The sequence below is a fragment of the Acartia tonsa genome, chromosome 8, assembly GCF_053477335.1.
Source record: "Acartia tonsa isolate MP-2025a chromosome 8, ASM5347733v1, whole genome shotgun sequence".
Taxonomy (NCBI): domain Eukaryota; kingdom Metazoa; phylum Arthropoda; class Copepoda; order Calanoida; family Acartiidae; genus Acartia; species Acartia tonsa.
In genome coordinates this window covers 34,038,859-34,055,881 of record NC_137267.1, presented here as the reverse complement: position 1 = coordinate 34,055,881, position 17,023 = coordinate 34,038,859, and the positions used below count along the sequence as shown (strand labels likewise).

Sequence of the window (17,023 nt, the reverse complement as noted above, 5' to 3'; positions counted from 1 at the left end):
TCAAAATTTCAAAAATTCCTGATTCTACTCCTCAAGACCTATTCAGGGAGCACCATGAAGCCATAGTTCTGATGCAATGATTTTTTGACCCCCATAAGGGGGGCGTCAAAATTTCAAAGTGAAATTACTGGGCATAATACTTGTCCAAAATGGTTAAAATTTTTACACAAGTGTTTTTTCACCAAAAGGTATAATAATTGCAACGGCACTACTTGAATTTCAAAAAAAGCCGGGAAAAAAAAATCCCCTACTCTGAATGACATCTGGATAAAATTAATCTCTCTCAGTAGTAATTTTAAAATTATTTCACTAGCATCTATACTTTATAATCTGAATCCTATTGAAATTGCATTCCCCATTCTGAGTATCTGTAATATTATATCTTAGACAGAATTATATTTTGCATATGTGTGGAAAACCATACATAAACAAAAAGTAATAAATACAGATCTATCTAGCTGGCTCCTGGAGGCCACCTTGACCCTATCTGGAGCACAACTCAAACCTTTCATCTAAATAAAACAAATTATAAAATTGATTTTTTAAACTTGCCAGCAGGCTCCTGGAGGCTACCTAGAGCCTGCCTGGAACAAAAATAGAAGACTTACTTAATAAATTTTGTCATATTATTATATTTTAATAATTTTCTATTAAACCTTTCCTCTAATATCAAATATTACCTTTATTGGAATTTACCTTGCCAGCGGCCACAAGCAGTCACCAGTGGTCACCAGGATCCAGGTAAGGTGTCCAAATCAAAAAGTATCAAAAAATATTATAACTGCCTGTCCAGAGTGTACCTGGAGGCCTGCAGCACCTGAACCTGGAGGCCGAATATCAATTTACCTTCAAATATGGTAATAACATCCAATAAGTTGCATATTTGGTTTAATAAGTGTATCTCTAACCCTTTAAATAAGAAATTTAAATTTTTACCTGTCCAGAGTGTACCTGGAGGCCGATTGTCAATTTACCTTCAAATATGGTAATAACATCCAAAAAGATGCATATTTTGTTTTATAAGTGTACCTCTAACTCTTCAAATAAGAAATTTTAATTTCTACCTGTCCAGAGTGTACCTGGAGGCCTGCAGCACCTGAACCTGGAGGCCGATTGTCATTTTTTCTTCAAATATGGTAATAACATCCAAAAAGATGCATATTTGGTTAAATAAGTGTACATCAAACTCTTCAAATAAGAAATTTTAATTTTTACCTGTCCAGGGTGTACCTGGAGGCCTGCAGCACCTGAACCTGGAGGCCGATTGTCATTTTTTCTTCAAATATGGTAATAACATCCAAAAAGATGCATATTTGGTTAAATAAGTGTACCTCTAACTCTTCAAATAAATGTTTTTAATTTTTACCTGTCCAGAGTGTACCTGGAGGCCTGCAGCACCTGAACCTGGAGGCCGATTGTCATTTTTTCTTCAAATATGGTAATAACATCCAAAAAGATGCATATTTGGTTAAATAAGTGTACATCAAACTCTTCAAATAAGAAATTTTAATTTTTACCTGTCCAGAGTGTACCTGGAGGCCTGCAGCACCTGAACCTGGAGGCCGATTTTAAATTTTTCTGCAAATATGATGATAACATCCATAAAGATGCATATTTGGTTAAATAAGTGTACCTCTAACTCTTCAAATAAGAAAACTTAATTTTTACCTGTCCAGAGTGTACCTGGAGGCCTGCAGCACCTGAACCTGGAGGCCGATTGTCATTTTTTCTTCTAATATGGTAATAACATTCAAAAAGATGCATATTTGGTTTAATAAGTGTACCTCTAACTCTTCAAATAATTTTTTTTAATTTTTACCTGTCCAGAGTGTACCTGGAGGCCTGCAGCACCTGAACCTGGAGGCCGAATTTAATTTTTTCTGCAGATATGTTAATAACATTCAAAAAGAAGCATATTTTGTTTTATAAGTTGCTCTCTAACTCTTCAAACAAAATTTTTTTAATTTTTTTACCTGTCCAGAAACGACCTTCCAGCCTGCAGCACCTGAACCTGGAGACCTATTCAAAAAATGATTAAATATACGTGAACTAATACCCAAAAGTAAACTTTTATCCTAAATAACCTATAATCTAAAATCAATACCTAGTCCACTGCACACTGTTTACGCGAAAGTGGCAGAACTTCCCCCCCCCCCTTGGTCTTTATCAATACCTTTCATTGCCCGTATATTGTTTATGATATTTTTCCCATCTAGATGCAAGATAACATTGCGAGGAATACCATTTTTTCCTATTTGATTTTGTCCTAATTTACTGGACAGGACAGGAAAATGATTCCATTCTAAAGGATGACTATCTTTTGTTATGCCAATGTAGGACCAATATTTTGTACGGAGCGGCAGAAATTGTTTCACCAGGAAGGAATACATATGCTTGTCCTAACTGTTCCTATTTTGGTTCCTAATAATTTGTTCTGTTCTTTTGTGTTGCAAGGATTATTTCCAGATAACACATGGATAGTAACTCTATCACCATCACTTCTTTCGTTTGCTGTACCAAACCCTTGCAAGGTTAGTAAAACATAGTTCTGCCTTCTGTTTCCATCATTGGTTGACATCAATAGGCACAGTATTTCATTGGCTTGTTTCCATTCTTTCTTGATTATCTTCAAATCCTTCTCAGATAGTTCACACTTTCTTTCCAGAGCAACTGTTATCATCTTGTTGACAACTTCCAACTTAACTTCCATTTTTGGTTTCAGAGTTTTGTTTGCCTAATTCATTTTTGATAATATCTTTTCTAAAGTATTTTCTTCTCTAACCAAACACTTGATCTCTGCTGAAGTTATGGTTTTACTGTGTAAGTTCATAATTTTTTTCAATTTCTGTTGCAGTCCTGATGGCACACCATGCTGACAGGCATTGCGGTACGTTTCTACCAATAGTGGATTGTTGTAAACGCCTCCTATAAAAGGTTCACTGTTGATTTTTTCTAAAAGAAACTCTAGGAACTTCTGAAGAGCAAAAATCTTTACTTTTTCATTTGCGAATTGTTTGGTATTTAAGTCAACTGATTGTTAGAATGAAGAACCGGGGACAATAAATTTAAATTGAAATGAATCATCCTCTGGATTAGTGTCTTTTCCTTCGCAGGGGACCAAATCACTAATCTTGCCCACACCATTTGCTTTTAGTGTGGACAACAGTGTTTTTGGTCTATTACCAAAAATATGAGAGGCATAATTTTTTATAGTCATTAGACTCATATTCTCATATTGGAGAAAATCATTAAGAACTTTCATGTCTTCAGGAACCAGGTGACTATAGATGTGTCTATCTTCAGCTGTATCTAAGTTCCACTTTTTATAACACCTGGTCGCCTTCATTAGACTTTCTCTGGCAGATTTTTTTTGTTCTCACTGGGGCTAAGTCATAAAAAATTATCGCTTCATTTTCAGCTTTCCACATTTCCAATTGTTCAAACTTGTCAGTTTTTAGGAGGCCAACAAATGGGGTCAGTAGCTTCTCCTCTTCAATGTTATTTAATGTGTGAGAAGGGAGTTGACCATAAGGAAAGCCACAACTTCTTTTGAAGTTGGTCAGTACTGTCTTGGGCATAGAGCCTACAGCAGGAGTAGGTGTTTCTTCATTTACTACCTTGCCCACTTTCTCATGTTTGTTGATATTTTTCCACTTACAACGCAAATCACTCACATGCCTTTTTGTAAATCTGGTGCGTGTTGTTGTTATTAGGCATAGAGGACAAGTTTTTAGATCATCAGATCTTGCATGGTAGCCAAACACTTCGTTTGTAATCTCTCGCACTTTGTAGAGTTTTTTGTCCTTGATTTCTTCAAGACTCTCTTTGGTGAGTGGACCACTTGCCAATGCCAAGATCTTGGACTTACAGGTTTCTCTTCTCATAATTTATTGGCTTCTTTGGCCTTGGCATTGGAATCCATTAAGGAATTGGAAATCTGCAACAGCACATCCTTCCAAGTATTTTCTTGCCAGTGTTTCAGTAACTTGGGTCAGCTCAACATTTGACTTCCTAAGACAACAAAATAAATATCAAACTTAAATCAAAGTATTGCAGTATTTCAAATTATTTTATAATAATGATTTTGTAACAAAATGAAACCGAGTGTTTACTGAAATAGAATAATTTATTAAATTTACCATTGTTCACATGGCAGATGCACATAGAAAGAAGATAGAATTTCTCCACATCGCAGAATGTCTTCCATCTTTAAGCTTTGGATTGTGATTCCTTTTTCTGCCACCTTAATTCAGTGGCTCATTGGTCCTTCCATCATTGAGTTCAGATATTCCTTTTGGACATAACATGGGTGATCAAATATCTTATCCAAAGCTTCTTTCAACTTAACCAGGAACCTATGTATATTATTGATTTAGAAGGAAAACTTGTGTTAAAGGTTATGTCACATATACATTGAAACCATTGTTTAAAATTAGTATGATAAATTACTTACTCATAGTTATCATGATGATTTTCAGCCATCTTGCTCTTGTTGTGCACAATCGATTCTTCAATGTAAATCCTCTTGCGCACAGTATCTTCAAAAGTTATCCTTAAAAATGAAAAAGATTTGAAAGATTTATCCATTTATCTTGATATTACATTAAACATATTAGCAATGATGAAAATGTTTGCAATAAAAAGTTATTAACCAAGGCTGGAGATCTCTGAATGTAAAGAAACATTCCGGACGTTTGTCAATGTATTTTCTCAGTTCAGACATTTCTTAATTCAGATATTTATTTGTATCTGAAAAAAATATAATAATACAATAATAATAATAATTAAAATAATACTAAATCAACTTGCCTTTTTTTTTTTTTTTTTTTTTTTTTAAATAATGGTCAAAGAAAAAATATAATAATACAATTTTTTTTATTTTTTTTTATTTATTTTTTATTTTTTTTTTGTAAATAAACATACATAAATTGCATTTTTATGGACTAATTAAAGATTTTAGTAGATTGATTTAGATATCGAGATAATGTGAAAAATATAAAATCACAAAGAGGATATTGCATAATCATATGAAGAAAACCTTTTTTGCCTATAACTTTTTAGCTTAACAAATATAAAAAAAAAGTAAATAAAGCTTAGTGTTGATAAATTCAAAATATATGCTTTCTGCTATAGGTTGAAATAAACATAACAAGTGAAAAGGTTTTCTTTTGAGGAAATATTCCTTTCCATATGTAGAAAATGACAAAAAAAAGATCTTTAGATTTGCTAAAATCCTTTTGTTATTGTTCCCATTAACATTTTTCATTAGGTAATTTTATTTAATATAATATAATAATGAAACAAATATAATGATACATTATTTTTTTTTGTGAGTTTTTTTTTTTTTTTTTTTTAAATAATGGTCACATGACAGTGTAATGGACAATATCTTTCATTTCTCAGAGGGGAACAGCCTTTTCATCAACTTGTTTGTGCCAATCTCTGTGTTAGGTACACCTCCCGTGTGATGGATTGCAGCATAAACTAGTGCACTGTTGTGTCGCTTCTCATTTTTTTTCATCCAATCGATACACTCTTTAGTTCTACTATTGCTTCCCGGACCCAATAGATGTTTTTTGATGTTCTCAGGGTTAGCCATAAATTTATCCTTGTGTAATTGGACATTTGGACACTGCTTTTTGAGGAGATACTCGATTATTGTTTTGTTCAGTTTCATCTTATTTATTATCACAGCACACTCGGAATAAGCACAAGCATCATCCTAAATACAATTTATAAAAGTCATATTGAAAGTATATTAATTGTTCACAAGATATGTAATGTTTGACAATTTTAATTTAAAATCCATTATCATGTTTTGGTTACCTGTTTTTCTTCATCGGAATCAGTATAATGTAGTTCAAGGTCTTCCACAATATCAGTAGCAGAATCGTCCTAAATACAATGCATTATAATTAAATTTTTATTGAAATCTTAAGAGTTAGATATCACAATGTAATTTCAATCTATATCATTGCATGACTTTTGACATAAACATATATGCCTGAATTAGGTTATTAGCATAAGATTATTAAATTAAAAGTAATAACTTATGACTTTCAGTTTATATAACTTACTTCCGATTCAATAACCACTTCACATACTGAAAGGGGGTCTATTACTTCTTCAGGCATCTCTACAGTCATAGGAGAATATTCCTAAAAATAACACATTAGTATTATCTTAACTAAGTTAAGTCACAGTATTATTTTATGTTGGATGATTTACCTCTTGAATCTCCATCTCCTCTAACTGATCAAATTTAGGGTTATCCTCTGCTGTCTCATCTTGTGGCTCTATTTTAATCTAAAAATATTACAATGTAATTTCAATCTATATCATTGCATGACTTTTGACAGAAACATAAACTGCGAACCAAAAAAATAGGCAAATCTGAATTTTCAGAATGGCAGCTTCATTATTCATTTGGGACGAATTTACTGTAAATATAATATGTAGATGCATCTTTTTGTTACAAGTTTCCACTGTTGATTTTTTATTAATCAGCACCAATGAAGCACAAGATCTCAAAAACAGCATTTTGGGTAAAAACTGGAAAACCAAAAAGATGTGCAAATCCAAAACAAATCAATGGAAAAACGATTTTTTTGCACTTTTCTTCTGTTTTAAAGATTGATTCTGATCAATTCACAATTTTTTAAGGGATTAATCCATTTATTATTATGAAATATAGTATAAGGTAGAAATTAATGATTTTTTTAAATAAGAAATATTAAAAAAAAAGAAATTCAACCCCTATCACTTTAGAGGTCAGCTGCTGACCTCCAGTTTAATGGATGTAGCCTAATACATGTTAAAGATAAAAATTACCCTGAAAAGTATACAAAAATGCTTTTTAATGTGTTAAAAAAAAACATTTCAAATCTTGATTTTGAGGATGATGTACTTCCCTCCTATTGGTGATGATGGTGAGCCAAATGTTACCTAAGTATGCCCATTACAACAACTTGTCTATCAACCATCATCAGCCATCATCCTTAAAATCAAGATTTTAAAATGGATTTTTTTAACACATTAAAAATCTTTTTTGTATACTTTTGGGAGTAATTATTATTTTTAATATGTACTTAGCTTCATCCATAATACTGGAGGTCAGCAACTGTCCTCTAAAGTGATAGGGGGCGAATTTCTTTTTTTCTAATATTTCTTATTTTAATCATTAATTTCTACCTTATACTACATTTCACAATAATTAATGCATAAATCCCTCAAAAAACTGTCAATTTATCAGAATCAATCTTTAAAACAGGAAAAAAGTGCAAAAAGATCATTTTTCCATTGATTTGTTTTGGATTTGCATATCTTTTTGGTTCACCAGTTTTTACCCAAAATGCTATTTTTGAGATCTTGTGCTTCATTGGTGCTGATTAATAAAAAATTAATGGTGGAAACTTGTAACCAGAAGATGCATCTACATTTTATATTTACAGTAAAATCATCCTAAATAAAATAAATATTATAGCTGCTATTCTGCAAATTCAGATTTGCCTATCTTTTTGGTTTGCAGTTTATATGCCTGAATTAGGTTATTAGCATAAGATTATCAAATTTTTATTGAAATCTTGATATGTATTAATTTGTAAAACTGCAAATGATAAAATATGACCTATTTTTCCCTTTAAAGATTCTCTTTAAAAACCTCCCCCTTTTTATATAAAGATGCTAATTCGCCCCCAACCCCTAGAGGATATAAGTAGTAAAAAAATCCCGCAGGGGGTATAATTTTCTAACACTTCTTTCTTATTTAGTCTTTTAAAAGGATTCAAAATGCAAGGACATATATTTTTTTAACTCTTATTTCATACATCTTAATTGGAACTGATGATCTATTTTCATAGAGAAACATATGTATTCCATCAATAAAAAGTTAAAGAAATAAACTGTTTTTATACATATAATAATATTGTATAAAGTAGTAAGGTTTTTGTCTGAAGCCTAAGATCTTAATGACTACTGAACTGATTGCGTTTTCCTTTTTAGTGAAGCTTCATATATAGACCGTATATATGTAGGTCCAAGGATTGTTTAAGACTAATTCAATTTTAGATTTAAGCCTAAGGATGGATATTAGCTATTTTCTGTATCTTCTATACCCCATTGAATACATACCTCTAGATGCTAGGTACGCAGCCACTAGTTATTATATAAAGATAGATATACTGAGTACAAACAACAACAAAAAAGAGGAGAGATAGAATAGGGAAAGACATTATAGACAGAGAGACATGCAGATAGAATAATAGGTAAAATCATATAAAAAAGAAAATGTTTTAGACAATATCAAAAAAGTTAAATTGTGAGTATGTAAAAATTCATATTTTTTGTAGGAGAATGTAGATTTGAACATCAGCCGTGGCAGAAGAACTTCTAACATGTCAAACTACAATAACTATCCTCCACACGCGGGTATAGTAGATAGATAGATAGATAAATAGATAGATAGATAGACAGATAGAAAGATAGAAAGAAAGATAGATAGATAGAAAGATAAATAAATAGATAGATAGATAGACAGATAAACAGATAGGAAGATAGAAAGATATATAGATAAATAGATAGATAGATAGATAAATAAATAGATAAATAGATAGATAGATAGCTAGATAGATAAATAGATAGATAGATACAGAACATTTGAAATCATATAAATGCATATAAGCAGTTCTAAAAGCCAAAAAAGGAAATCCACTAAAAAATTACAAAATAACAAACATACATATACGGTTTTGGAAACAATTAGCTTATGATAAAGAATTAAACAAAAGTAAAAACCAAAAAATACTGAAAAATATGTAAAAAAAATACATAAAAAATGTTCATATTATGTACTTAAGTTGTAATCAATTATGTTATTTGACAAATTGATTAACTTGTTCTACTTATTGGCAGATGCTTTTTTTTCTGGGGACAATTTTTCTACATATTTATACATTCAGGGATCATAAGGGATAAGACAATGTACACACCTGATTATGGTAAACAAAATTACTTTTTCTGTAGATTGTTATTATTGAATTAAAAGTTTGTAGCAACCAAAGTACCCAAATTTCATAAGCCAACGAATAAAAAAACATATTTATGAAACTTTTAATAATTCTGGTTGTGTAATTTAATAGTGGATGCAAACTAGGCTCTGTTTTCAAAAGGGTAGGAAAAACGGCCAAAAACCTGGCCCAATCTCTAATCTTAAAATAAAATAGCATAAAGCTACCTGAAATGTTCAGCTAAAGAAAAAAACCTTACTACTTTATACAATAGAAAAATATGATTAATAGATGGATAAATAGGCAGATAAAAACAGCAAAATTGATAATATTAATGTTTAGGAGTTGGAGGACAGCAGCCGCCAACAAGCAGCGGCGGCCAATACTATTCCTCATTCCAGCCAGCTGGCAGCTTCCAGCCGGATGCCAGCAACAGAACAGGATTTCAGGAGGCCACTACAAATCAACAACATCCACCTTTCAACTTTCCTGGACCCTATAGAGGACAGGTAATAAAAATTTATCCAGTATGGATTTGAAACCTATTAATAGCCGGTGGATTAGAACAACTGGTTCTCAACCATACTGAAAAATCATGTATAGCATCGAATTACAAACATTTTTTCCATGAATATAAAAATATATATCATAAATTAATACCACTTTTGTTAGCCTGGGCCTTGTACCCCATGTACGTGGTAAAGTACATGTGCTACTAACTAGTACTAATAATTATATATATTTTCAGGGAGGTATGTATGGGGAGACACCCAATGTACGTGGTAAAGTACATGTACTACAAACTAGTACTAATAATTATATATATTTTCAGGGAGGTATGTATGGGGAGACACCCAATGTACGTGGTAAAGTACATGTGCTACCAACTAGTACTAATAATTATATATATTTTCAGGGAGGTATGTATGGGGAGACACCCCATGTACGTGGTAAAGTACATGTACTACAAACTGGATCTGAAGACCAAGGCATTGATATGACACTGGTAAGTATATTCTATTTAAGTTTTCTCTTTTTAAGTGTTCATTTCTAATATGAACTGAAAAACAACACCCATTCCTAAAAACCGATTTTGAATTTTTTTAAAATTTAAGACATAAGTTGTGCGAGTTTTTAATTTACAAGGGTTTTCTGGGCCTTTAAGTTAGAAATACTTTTATGAACGTTTTCACTATAAAACGAATTTTAAGGGTGAGGTATACTATCAAGAAAATAAGATAACTTGCTTTTGATACATACATATTGACAAACAGATTCAAGAAAGCAATGATTTATAGAACACATTTTTTTGTGCTTAAATACTTTACATCTAAAATGTATAATGTTATTTATTTCAGAGCCCTGGTAGAGATTCACCAGGTCATGACTCTACAGCAAGCAGTGCAACGTCGACAACCACTAGCAGAAATAGTACCACGTCTTTAGGTAAAATAAATAAAGCCTAAAGAAAATAACTTCATACTGGCCTACTATTGGTCATTTAAATGTATACTGGCCTACCATTGATAATTTAGTCTGTGTATTGGCCTATCATTGGTCATTTTTACAGGCACTATTAAAAGCTTCCATTTAAATATATCAATTATCTGTCTGTCTTTACTTCACAAAAGTGTGTTATGGTAGCGCTACATCTACTACTAGCAGAATTAGTACCACGTATTTAGGTAAACTAAATAGTTGTCCGTCCGTCTGTCCGTTTGTCTATATGTCACTAAAAGTAAGTTGTGATAGTTTACATCTACTTCAAATTCTAGTAGAAATAGTACCAAGTCTTTAGGTTAACTAAAAAATTAGTTCTTCGTTCGTCTGTCCGACTGTTTGTACGTCATAAAAGTATGTTTTGGTAGCGCTACATATACTACAACTATCCTCAGAAATATTACCACGTCTATAGGAAAACTAAATAACTAGTTATCTATCCGTCCGTCTGTCAATAAGTCATACAAAGTAAGTAATGATAGTGCTACATGTACAACAACTACTATCAGAAATAATACCACGTCTTTAGATAAACTAAATAAATCAGTTATCCATACGTCCTTTTGTTTGTAGGTCACAAAAAGTAAACAAATAAAGTACCTGTCCGTCTGTTTAAAAGGGTAACATGGCATATTTACATCTGGCTGAAATTTTGGATGTATAAATGACAGTGTCGGATGTATATTTGCAGCATACCCACTATAATACGATGCAAAAAATAACTAACACCATATTTATATTTCTAGACAGTGGAAGAGCATCCAACTCTACCATAGAGCACCGGCCTGTGCTCCACCTTGGCCACGCCCACCGTCTCTCCAACGTGTCCGGGTCCGACTCCGTGGGGAGCAGCAGTAGGCAGTCACATCATAGCTCAAGCTCTAGTCTGGGGGACAGGTAAACATTGAAACAGCTTATGGTGCCTTAAAAAAAAGTGGACAAATGTACCAACGTTTGGCCGAACTATAACGTCAATCGGATAGTTCGGCCAAACGTTGAAACATTTGTCCCCTTTTCTAGGAGACACTATAAGCTGCTTCGTACAAATTTATAAATGTACATTGACAGACAGACAGACAGATAGACACGCAATTAGATATACATAATGACAGACAGGATGACAGATAGACATATTAACTAGAGAGACATAAAGGGAGAGACAGATGAATACTTGGCTTGATAAAAAAAATATTGAATTTATAAAGTTTATTTAAACACGAAAACAGACAAGCACGCAATGATAGACAAAGACAAACACAAAAAAAAGTATCTTAATTAAATGTAATTTGTTTTCCAGTATGACCTTAAAACCGATTAATATCCGTTTGATTAGAAACGGTTTTCAGCCATACTAAAAAATAATGTATAGCATCGTATTACAGACAATTTTCGAATATTAAAACAAAATCATTAAATTAATACCAGTTTTGTTAACCCGGGCCTTCGGTCCCTCGGGGCTAACATGACTAGCTTTAATCTTTTGATTTTATATCCGCGGGAAAATGTCTATAATACGATATAATAAATAACTATTCGTAGGGGTGAAGATGTAATATGCAGCCTTAACATACAAGAAATGATCAATGCTAGACTACCGGTATGTTTTTATTATTTGGAGTAGCATCGCTTATCTATAATTATCAGAGATCTTAAGGAATAAGACAATGGATGTTAAATTGATGTTCATACCCCTCGTGTAGATTAAAATCATTGGCCTACAAGTTTTGACACCAACCAATCAAAATTTAATTTAGAACACAAAGTTTTTAAGACAGCGATTGAGGAAACGTGTTATAAAAATTTTGGGGTGATTTTTCAATTATCAGTTCAATGTCCCCTCCCATCCTGATAGTTATTGTAAGTTTGTAATGCACTTAAATCTAATAAAAAAAGTATTTAGTTTTTTGTATGTCCAATAAGATCTCGTTAACCACTGAAAGCTTCTTATAGGTCCAAGGGTAGTTTTAGACTATTTTTTTCTAAATTAATGTGGTGTGAAAGTTTTAGGCTATTTTCTTTCAATTTCCTCCTCCTTTGAATAAAGCACGGAATGCTAAAGGCGAAGCCACTCTTGTACTTAAATTTAAAAAAATTTTATTGTATTTATTGTCCAAATTCACTATTAATTGTCATCCTTGTTTTAAAAGATTTATTGCCATGTAACTAATTTATATCCCATTCTTCTTAGTAGAACAAGGACAACTATGTACACAATTAGCGCCGCAATAACAAGTTTACATGATTTGCTCAAACACGTGAAATATTCTCTAGATAACATCTCTGTCTGTGTAAATTAGGGGAATTGTCTTTCCTTATTTGTTTATTGATTGATTTATGACGATAAAAAAAATTTCATTTATACAAAAACTGTCAAAAATCATGCATTTAGTGTTGGTTATCTTATACATTAATTAATTCAAAAGAATCTTAACTGGAGATCGCTTGTGATTGCTATGCTACTTTGGAAATAATTATTCTTTCATGCATAGACGGACATACGAACATACCGCCCTAGTTATAGAGTAGATACGCTACCTGTATGTAGGTAGTGATTAAAATCATCTACCTACTAATTTAACCAACTAAATAGCAAGTAATGCTAAAATCAAACAAACAACAGTGCATTTCAAATATATTTTAATTATTTTTTTTTATATAACAAGTACAATTACGTTCAATAGAAACGAAGTTGTTTGAAATTATAGCCAAACAGGGAAATGGAAAATCAAGAAAAATTAACACTACATATTTTATACAAATTGGGCCAGGCATCATTTCAGACAAATTTAAGTATAGACAGACAGACACATACACTTGGAGAGCATCTTCGCATCTAAATATTGCTATTTTTTTAAAAATTTCTCATTAATCTATTTTAATGTTTTGAATTATGTTGTGTTAAAAAAAGTTCATAAGTATAGTCAATATACCAATATTTCAAGTTGTAAAGGACGGTAAAATTGTATAAACTGTAGCGACTTGCCTTTTTGCGACAAACGGTCATTTGGATTAAATATTTGATATTTGTATAGTTATTGGGAATGTGGTATTCGGCAACCGTGAGCCATGCATATGGCACCCCTGACCGGGGTTCGGTGGAGGGTTAATGGCCCTCCCCCGAGTCCTGGGGAAGGGGTCTGACGACCCCCTCCCTATGCCTAAAATTAATGATTGAATCTGTCATGTTTTATTATGGTTAACTGTATTCTTAATTCCCCCCACCCTTTCCAGGGATGGGGGATCATTATTGCCCAAAACTGACTATGGTATATGTATTATAATGCTTTTATGTTATGATTATTTATTCCTATCCATGTAGTTATTGTTTGTTGTATATAGCTTTAGTATCCTTTAAACCTTCAATAAAGTGACAACTGAAATAGATGTTGATTATTATCTAGTGAATGCTAGAGAAGCGTAGCTTCTCTATAGTAAGGTGTCCACGTCTGTCACACTGCCGTAATCTAATTGAACTCCGGTGTCTGCCATTTATCCTCGGCGGATACCACAACTTTTGGTGACAGCTGTGTGAGATTACGGCAAACCACAAGTGTAGAGCAGACGCGCATCTGAGGCTAAGGTACTCCCAGCAGTGAAACTGGCAAAACTGACACAAGCAACCTGAATTACCCACCCTGGACAGCAAAGTCTAACTCTGCACCCGGCAGTTGTGGAAGCGAGACAGCGAAACCTGACGAAGAACCGCGAGAAACGCCGACATCTAACGGAGAATTGAGCGCTCAAAGGGCTGAAACAGGCCTGCGGACCGGCTGAAACAAGCCAAATAAGTGTAAACGGCTGAAAATAGGCCAACTTTACTGCAAGAGATAGCAGGATCCGAACCAGTGGCGCTAGCAGGACGGGACATTCCCTGCCGCCATCAGCCGGATTTGGATCAGCGGCGCTAGCAGGACGGGACATTCCCTGCCGCCGATAGGCTGAAACACGCCACATAGCTGCGAGCTGCGAGCCAACATACGAGTGTAGTGCACCAAAACAGAGAAAACTACGTCAACCCCAAGTATCCTGAGAGGCTACAACGCAGCCGCCCATCTAGAAAAACAGATATTATATCACATTGCAGGGATTACCACCCTGGTGTGATGGCTAAACAATAGATTTATGAGCAAAGATTGGCAAACAAATTGTTGTGTTGTGATAAAACTAAAAATAGAACAGGCTTGGATTTATTGTGTATTGTGATAACAACTAAAAATAGAACAGGGTTGGTAAACAAATCTGTTATGTAATTGTGATAAGGACACAAATAGAAGCTAAATGTAATATAACAAAGCCCCTGATACACAATCTAATCACCTCAAGCCTACAGCACAACAACCATACACCCCTTATTCCAGAGGAAAGGGAGGAGCCCACTCTCCACTGAAGGAAATACAATCAAGGTGATATAATAGATAAGCCTAGGATTAAGGAGAAAAGGCACCATTACCTCATCACACAGTTATTTCAAACCCACAGCTCTCCCCCCTTCCTCACAGGGGGAACGGACGGATTTACCCCCGTCCCCTCACGCGCTTCCCCCCTCCTACCCACACTAACCTAAGTCCGTCCACGGTGTGGAGCTAGTGACCGGGAACACAGAGCGCCATTTACGGACAGCGCAACGGAGTGCGGAAATATCATAAAATTCAACGGACAAAGCGGACCAATGAGAGAGCGAGTTGAGGGATAAGTGCGCGTTTTACCCGTGTGTGCGGATTTGACGGTGCGTAAGCGCGTTGCAAGGACGGGAGATTTCACGCACACACACACACACCGGAGCGGAGCTACTCCATAGCATCTAACAGGGATATTTTTAGAAAATAAAGAATTCCAAGCTCCCTCCTCCTAGCTATAGTGTGATAAAGGAAAACCAAATCAGTTCCTGACAGCAGTTCAGACCCTCAACATCTATCTACCCCTACCAGCCTACTCTACCACCTCAGAATCCAACTAGTGATAAACACAGCTAAGTTATATTTTTGTAACTAAACTACCAACCTAGTGATAAAAACAGTGTTGGCTGTTAGGCTAGAAAGCCTCTAGTGACAAACCATTTATTCTATTTACTTTATAACTTTGCGTCCCGCCGTTGAACCGTTGCCCCGATGGAACAGCCGCAAGCGCCAGGAGGTGACCAAGCCCCAGGATGGCTCCAGGATGACCCTCAGCCGGCTCCAGCCGAGTACCGCAAGCTGATGCTGAGTAACCTGCCAGAGTTTAGAGGACCGCCCAAGCAATCCTGGAGTTCACATATCCGCAGACTCGAGATGTCATGGGCGGCTTACCGCGTGCCACCCCATGACTCCCTCAACCGCCGCAACGCCCTTTTACTGTCACTGGTAGGGCAAGCGGCGGAAATGGCGTCCCATCTGTTTGGCGAGGCAGGCCAAGCCTTGACCTACGAACAGGTCAAGGCCGAGTGTGAAATGCTATTTCGTCCTGCTTTTGAATCCCAAACGCTTAAACAAGCGTTTAGGGATTACAAGCAACACTCGACAGAACCTATACAAGCGTACATATCAACTAAGTGTGCCTTGTATAGGGACGCCTACAGCCATGAGGATCTCGAGTTGTTGGTGGACGAATTAAATCGTGGTATTCGTAACGCCAATGTGAAACGCATCATGATGGGACATGAGATCACGAGTGTACCTGAGTACACTCGTAGAGCCATGTTCACCGTCACCATGGTTACCAAGCAGCTGAAGGAGGGTGTGTGCCTAGTGGACTCGACCGACGGGCTGACTGGATCTGCCTGCATCCAGTTGCCCCAATATGACGAGTCGGAGCCAATGGAGATTGGCGCCTTGGCTCCGGGTCTCCACCAGATGGGGAGGGTCGCTCCAGATGACAAGGTTCCAGGTCGCTGCTTCCGCTGCCAGGGGAGAGGCCACAGAGCTCGAGACTGCCCGACGCCGATGGAAGTTAGCCTAGAGGAGAGACGCACCCAGCCACGTCGTGACCGTTCTGCCAAGTGCGAGCGTTGCCACTATGACGGTCACACGGCGGCCGAGTGCAGAGCTGACTGGGCCCAGGTAGCCAGCCGCAGGCGCACCGCCGACAAGGGTGCCCCTCCAGGGAAGCCCAGCAGAGTGGCCCACATGGAAGGGAGCGCGCCCCCAGCACCACCGCAGCAAGCAGCCACCCCTAAAGCCGCGGACCGAGCCGACGGGATGCCGCAGTTTGGGACCGTTCCCGCTAGGATCAACGTACTGGGCGGCGCGGCTGAACCCAACCGGGTTGGCCTGGGCTTCAGTCTCAACCACCTGGGGCCGGAGTTGGTGCAACCCTACAACATCGCCGAGCCAGAAGTCCTGAGGCCCCAGCCTTTTAGCCTCAACATGATGGAGCCTGCTCGGCCGAGCCTACCCAGCAAGAGTGGAGGGGCGCTACCCAGCGTCACCGAGACGATGTACGGGGAGGCCCTGGCGGCCGCTGAACGAGAGAGGCAGGAGGCGCTAGCCAGCGCATCAACCTCGATGTATGGGGCGCCACCCGGCGCCGCCACCTGTGAT

At 36.0% G+C, this 17,023-nt stretch overlaps 1 protein-coding gene and 1 long non-coding RNA gene across 2 annotated transcripts in view; one reads left to right on the top strand and one right to left on the bottom strand.

Annotated features, from left to right (window-relative positions):
- Positions 1-17,023, top strand: part of LOC145326584 (uncharacterized) — a 109,378-nt gene that overhangs the window by 55,020 nt on the left and 37,335 nt on the right. Inside the window, exons 10-15 of the mRNA XM_080169955.1 lie at positions 8,349-8,427; positions 9,348-9,514; positions 9,922-10,011; positions 10,364-10,451; positions 11,252-11,402; positions 12,045-12,102. Of these exons, the coding sequence (XP_080026081.1) occupies positions 8,349-8,427; positions 9,348-9,514; positions 9,922-10,011; positions 10,364-10,451; positions 11,252-11,402; positions 12,045-12,102 (633 nt within the window). The remainder of the gene's footprint in view (positions 1-8,348; positions 8,428-9,347; positions 9,515-9,921; positions 10,012-10,363; positions 10,452-11,251; positions 11,403-12,044; positions 12,103-17,023) is intronic.
- On the bottom strand, positions 368-2,144 carry LOC145325536 (uncharacterized). The gene is made up of 2 exons (XR_013881506.1): positions 681-2,144; positions 368-512 (listed from the first exon to the last, which is right to left on the bottom strand). It is a non-coding gene; the product is annotated as an uncharacterized LOC145325536 (long non-coding RNA).